The sequence below is a fragment of the Octopus bimaculoides genome, chromosome 21, assembly GCF_046866305.1.
Source record: "Octopus bimaculoides isolate indiv1 chromosome 21, ASM4686630v1, whole genome shotgun sequence".
Lineage (NCBI taxonomy): Eukaryota > Metazoa > Mollusca > Cephalopoda > Octopoda > Octopodidae > Octopus > Octopus bimaculoides.
Window position 1 is genome coordinate 37,833,040 of NC_142948.1, and position 7,169 is coordinate 37,840,208.

General features: G+C 38.9%; 1 protein-coding gene across 1 annotated transcript in view; it reads left to right on the forward strand.

The window, feature by feature from the left end:
* Positions 1–4,302: 4,302 nt before the first annotated feature.
* The window catches only part of LOC106877789 (putative peptidyl-tRNA hydrolase), a 29,595-nt gene continuing 26,728 nt past the window's right edge, over positions 4,303–7,169 (forward strand). The window contains exon 1 of the mRNA XM_089339159.1: positions 4,303–5,119. Within this exon, the coding sequence (XP_089195285.1) occupies positions 4,979–5,119 (141 nt within the window). The 5' untranslated portion in view covers positions 4,303–4,978. The remainder of the gene's footprint in view (positions 5,120–7,169) is intronic.

Sequence of the window (7,169 nt, forward strand, 5' to 3'; positions counted from 1 at the left end):
AGAGACATGAATGCGCTATGTCGGTATGGGACGTTCGTTCGCACATGTACGTTGGTAGCAATGACAAGCCTTATATGGGGTTCGTGGAGACTATTTTAAATGTAAAGAAAGGCGGAAGGAAGGAAGGAAAGTGAGATATTCCATGACGTTCCTCACGAAGAAATGTAAGGCTATGCAAAAAGTGGATCTTTTCTGTTTGGCTGCCAAGGACAGTTTCTTATATTCTTTTCTGCTCTAGGCACAAAGCCTGAAATTTTATTTTGGTAGGGGGCAGTCGATTAGATCGACCCCAGTACGCAACTTGTACTTAATTTATCGACCCTAAAAGGATGAAAGGCAAAGTTGACCTCGGCCAAATTTGAACTCAGAACGTAAAAACAGACGAAATACTGCTAAAAACTTTGCTCAGCGTGCTAACGTTTCTTATTTCTTTATTGCCCACAAGGGGCTAAACATAGAGGGGACAGACAAAGGGATTAAGTCGATTACATCGACCCCTGTGCGTAACTGGTACTTAATTTATCGACCCCGAAACGATGAAAGGCAATGTCGACCTCGGCGGAATTTGAACTCAGAACGTTTCTGCCAGCTCGTCGCCTGTCAATTTCTTATATTGATGAATAAAAAGCCACAAATGTTCCGTCTTGGTTTTCCTGTCCGTCTCTGCATCATCCATCTGTCCGTATGTTTTTATTGTCGTCCATTATGTTCTTGTTCCATTTTTTGGACTTACTATATATATATATATATATAGTAAATTCAATCAAACAATAATTTCAAATAAACGAGTAAAATTAATGAACAACAAGAGGAGGTGCACAAGAAATGTATTAGCCTGACGCTCGGTAAAAAGAGAGAGCTTGACGTTTCGAGCATAGCTCTTGGTCGGAAAGGAGAAAGGGATTACAGTACAGACCGGGTCAAAGGCTGGGTGGCGAAATTTTTTCCCCACGAGAGTTCCAAATCCCACTAATGAACTCATTTGTATACAGCTAATCAGAGCTCACCTTGACCTTGTCAAGTTAACAACACACTCTACCAAGTAAACTCAAGACGAAGAATGGTGTTTTAAGTCGACCGAGGGCCAAGTTAAGCCTGATTTTAGAAGGAGACAAGTAATTCGATAGATTTGCATCTATACCTATTATCGGATTTTGTTAGGGTCCCATACGGTAAAGATGTGGATGGGAACAAATAACTACGCAGAGGCAGCCATGGTTGAAACAAGAACAAGAACAACAAGCATTATCAAAAGAGAAAAGGAACAATGGTCATTCCTTACCCAAGTGACCGTATCTTATCGCCCATCACCTGTTATGCGCCGCTCATAAATTAGTTTGATTGCTGAGCTCTGATTGGCTGTATGCAAATGAGTTCATAACTGGCGTCCGGAACTCCAGTGGACAAAAAAATTTCGCCAACGGATGACTGCTAGTTTATATATATATGTGTGTGTGTGTGTGCACGCGCGCGCGCGTACATGCGTGCATGCATCTGTGTTTTTCGGTTTGTGTTTGTTCCGCCTCGCTGCTTGAGAACTGAACTTAGCAGTTCGGCATAAGATACCGATAGTATAAGTACCAGACTTAAGAAATATGTATTGTGGTCAATTTGCTCGACTGAACCCTCCAAGGTGGTACCCCAGCATGGCCGTGGTCCAATGAGTGAAACAAGTAAAAGATTGAGTGTTTGTATGAATTAAAGAAACCTCATGCAATACGTTTTTGTGAAGTAAACGCTCTGCTTTCCATCTTCATTCTCTCTTCAATCTTTCTATCTGTCTGTCCTTTGCTTTCTCCGAAATTGTAGATGAGAGAGAGAGAGAGAGGCACGCATGTGGTAGGATGCTTCGAGAGAGGAGTATTCATAGTGAGGACGGTACCAATTTGAAAACTACACAATAAACGCATTGATTTAGACCAGGACTCACGAGACTACGGCCCGCGACGTCAGTTCATCCAGCCCGTCGCTGCTCTGTACCTTCTGTGTAAGTACCTGCATTTGCTTCTGGTATAGCATCAGCGTTTGGAACAACTTATGTCTGTGAACAAACAGTTTCAATAATGGAGAATGTGAAGTCAGCGCATCGAACGAGGTTGACTTATGAACAGTTGAAAACAATTCTCTTGATTGGATTCAGCAATTCCAAAGCGAATATTGATGATATCTTAAAAGCTAAACACCAGTTTCACCAATCTCACCAAACCTTTTTTGCTCTTAGTTTGTGAGATTCAGATATGTGTACACTGGGTGTGATAAAATTATCTTATTGCTAACATCACCGGCTTTGATAACTTTTTGGTAAATAAATATGTTGGTTGTCTTTATTGTTTGTGTATTCACTGTATTGCATTGAACAAAATGGTCATGAGGCCCACGCTCGTCATTCTCTCAGTTATCTGACCCTCCGTGAAAAAAGTTTGGTAACCCCTGATTTAGACAGTTCGTTGTGAATGTCTTCTCAAGTGAATTTCTTATGTGATTTGCAATAGATTCAATGTCGCAAAGAATGTGATGCAGATTTCATCACAAATTTCACCTGTTGCTTTTAATTATCTAACAGCAAATATTAATAGGGTTTACAGGGCATTCAAAATCTAGAAGACAACCGAGATTTCTGAGATATATTTCACCTCGGTCTCATTCAACAATAGCTCCATAGATGGATGAAAACCGACATTGCTCATAATTTTTCTATGGTATTAAGTGAACGCAAATTTTTCCATATTAGTTCAATTGCAGCGTTCCAAAAGATTACATATTTACATTAACAGCAGTGATAAATATCCCGACATTGGCTAATATGAATGTCGTATTAGCCAATACGACATTTCTGTTCGTTTAATTTGCATAGTCATAGCACCAACTAATTGTTGAGATGTTTTGCTGTCCCAGTCATTAAATATCTCAGACGAACTTAAATGTTCAGCCGAGGTTCGCATGCATCCATAGATATCTGATATCTATTACCGTTTATCTTTTACTTGTTTCGGCCTATTTAGACTGTGGCCATGCTGGGGCACCGTTCTGAAGAATTTTAGTCGAACAAATCGACCCCAGTGATTTTCTTTTTAAAGCCTGTTATTTATTCTATCGATGTCTTTTGCTGAACAACTAAGTTACGAGAAAGAATGGATTAGGTACATACTCAGTAGGGACGGACCCAGGGTGATGAGGGGCTGAGGGGCACGTTCCCCCCTCAAGAAAAGAAGTGCACCCTTGTTCTAGATCGGATGTGTTACCAAAGAAGTGCACGCCCTTTTCTCCTGGAGTTGTATTCCCTTCAGATCTTGTGCCCTCCCTTTGAGAAATTTCTGGGACCGCGCCTGCTGAGGCCCGTCGCCAGATTTTGGTGCCTGGAAGTGCTTCAGGATATCCTGGGTGGGTACTAATTTGTAATAATGTTAAAGTGGTGTTTCGAAATAAATGTTTCACTGTAAACCCGAGGGTGTACCATTGAAAAGTGAAGGGGGGGGGGGCAGCGCTGTCCAGTGCATCCCTTAGCGACGGGCATGGATATACGACGCGTAGAAAATATAGAATATTTTCCCAGAAATTACCGGGGATTGGTTTTCACATCAAACCATTAAATGGCCAACTGAATGGAGAAGGCAGAGTCAGTTGACTCTGACGAGACCAACATCAGGACTCTACCGAGCAGCTCCATGAAACTTACGTTAACCGGTTCGTACAACCCGGTGCGCACCGGGATCGATTCACCACTGTATGTGTTGCTGTTGTTGTTGTTCTATAACCTACCGTTCAGCTCTGGTCGTGCAGATCTACGACTAAAGCGTTCCAGTCATTACCATTACATCTTATTTTAGAAGCAATGCATCCTCCATTCTGTCCCTTCTCCAAAAATGGTGAAGGTGTGGTTTGAGAGGAATTTGGTTGCTGCTCTTAGCAGATCAACCGTTCATACAGAGGCTACCCACATTAGCTTCCTATATATACCTCTATGCTTTATTCTACGCGTGTATTCAACAATTATGGGAACTTGCAAACAAAAAAAGTACAAAAGAAAAAGAAAAAAACTACAATACTTCATCGTAGTGAGAGGGGACATATGAGGAGGAGGAGGTTAAAAACGATATGGGAGGGAGGAGATGTTAAAGCAACGGCCAATCGGGAACTTCTTGTATGAGATGATGGTGGTTGTGATTGTGATGGTGGAGGGGGGATGAACTTCCCACCTCCCTTACTCTCTTCTCATACTCTCACCTTCGTTCTTCGCCACCGCCACCACCAACACTACCACCACCATCGTCGTCATACTGCTCCACCACCACCACCACAACCATTCCCGACACCGCCTGCCCTCGCCACCGTCAGACACGGTTATGTGTTATGCATAATACTGCAAAAGTAGGACGAACGAAGCTTCGCGCACTTTTAGCAGCCGCAGCCGCAGCCGCAATCGTGGTAGCAACATCAACAATACTTGAGTTCTTGTAATATCTCTCTCTCTATATATATATATATATATACACATACACACACATGTATGCACGTATGTATTTTCATGTAAACATATATATACACAATTCTCTCTGATAGCTACTCATACATACAAACACACATCCAGACACATATATATATATATGATGTATATGTTTGTATGTATGTGAGCGTGTATACTTATATACATATCTATATATATATTTATATATACACACACATTAACAGACACTTTTCAGCTTCTCTCCTCTAAAGGAGGAGGTTATATTTGGCTGGGCAAATCTGGGATTTGTTTATTCATTGAATATTCGTTAATATTTTTCGTTGCGGTTGCTAAAGTTTAAGCAACAATATCCACTCTTTTTCTAAATGTAATTATTGCTCTATGTTGTACCCTTGAGCAAAAAGAAAAAAAGAAACTAAGGAGTAAGTCCTTTCCAAAAGAAAGGAAAAAAAACCCCGGTGAATTTAGAAAAAAAAAGGGGGTCTTTTGGCCATCCAGGCTTGTACCCTTATCATGCAGTCACCTGTAATACCCCGTCATGTCCTGCGCTTCACGCAACTTCTTGGCAGGTTCATGTCTCAAAGAAAACTTAGCAGCCAACCGGTGAAATTACAAAACGACAAAATCATGAGCCGTATCAGCGAGAAATATATGGTAAATACATATTTTTTTTTTTTATTTCTGTCTCTCACCTTCTTTCTCTGTCTCTCTCTGGCCCTTAACACGATATCCGTGAAGTTTTTCGACTTCAGAACTACCCGTAAAAAAAGCGCAATATGTGAGATTACATTTCCAACTGATTAAGATATTTTCTTTTCTGTAATTGTCATGCATTCAGATTTATCAACCGAAAAACAAAATTTTCTTTTCTAATCGTTATACTTGTCTTTAAATTCGTTTATAAGAAACATTATTTCCGAAATCAAATCTTATTTTTGAAATTAGCATTTCAGTGGCTTGTTGTAAAAGTTTGATATTTAAAGATTTTTCTTTCATAACAAGCACCCTTTCAAAAACTCCGGGGTATCACTGGGTTAATTTACGGAAATTGTAGGAAGTTAAAGCGTATTTTGTTTCTGATGATTTCTGAGGCCCTTTCCATTCAACAAGAACACGCAGGAGAAGAGTATTTAGCTTTGAGCTTCTATCAGGTATCGAAACCCATGTCAGAGAATCGATTTCCCGTGAGCAAAATCGAATTAGTCCTTGACATTCCCCATTCGAGTCAACACGCTCGTTTTTACTTTAAATCACTTGCTCGCTCGCTCTGCTAGAAATCGCAGCTAAATGCCCGTCAAATACGAATGGGATAATGTGTCATTGGACTGTGGCACCACCTTGAAGAGTTTTATTCGAACGAATCGCCCGCAGTTTTATTAAAAAAAAAAAAAATTTTTTTCAAGCCTTGCGCTTATTCTATCCATCTCTTATAGATAACCAAACGACAAAAAGAAGAGAAATGAGATGGGCACGGTTGGATCTCTGTGATCGTAGGTTCCAAGCATTACAAGATTATTATAATTTATTCAATCATACGTTAAAGTACATGTTACCGATTCTGTGCGTACACATTCAAGTGCGGCTGCGTTTCTTATCTTTTCGCAATGTATTCCATTATAATTCTGTTCGCGTCTTCTATAGAGGAGTATAAATGAAATTGGGTGACTGATTAGAATTATATTTGATCGATCTCCAGCCAATTCTGCCAGAAGAATGAAGGATAAAGCCATAAAGTCTACCTGGGCGGCATTTGAATTCAGAACATAATAGTGCGCGCGTGCGTGAGTGAGCGTATATATGTACGTGTGTATATGTATGTATGCTGTTAGGTGTATTTCAAGATTTCATGCCAATAAAGAGCCGGTTTCTAACCTAAATGTATGTATGTATGTGTTTGTTTGTGTGTGTGAGAGCAGTGTGTATATATATTTGGGCGATCTTTCGTTACGAGTCCTTTTTCTGTCACGAAAGATCGCCTATATTTGTGTGTACGTAGATGTAAGTATATATATGCATGTGTGTGCGTGTGTGCGCGTGCATGTAAGTGTAAACGTGTATGTATGTATTCGTGTATTTGTTTATATATGTAATTACATGTATGTTGTGTGCGCGCGCGGCAGCTGCCAACAAAGCGAGACGAGGTTTTTATTTATTTTTTAGCAATGTTTCACAGAAGTTTTCATGCCTCATCACACATCACCCTCCACGAATTTTCAGAATGTTTGTTAAAATGACAAGCAAAACCTACATTCAACGTTCGTTATTTAATGACACTCTACAAAATTGGTATTTTCACGTGAAACATGCAGTACGCCCGGGCACCAGTGTGTATGTGTATATGTGTGTGTGTATATAAGTGTATGTTATAGGTTTCTGTATATTATCATCATAAAAGACTAGGTCACCCCTCTCTACTTTAACTGGGCACTTAAAAGAATCATAGGAGGTAATCTTGATCAAATCAAAGAAAGTTATTTATGTATATATATATATATATATATATATATATTTATATATATATATATATATATATATATATATATCATATATATATACAATTATATATACATATATATATATATATATATACATATATATATATATATATATACATATATATATATATATATACATATATATATATATTATACATATATATATATATATACATATATATATATATATATAATATATATATTATATA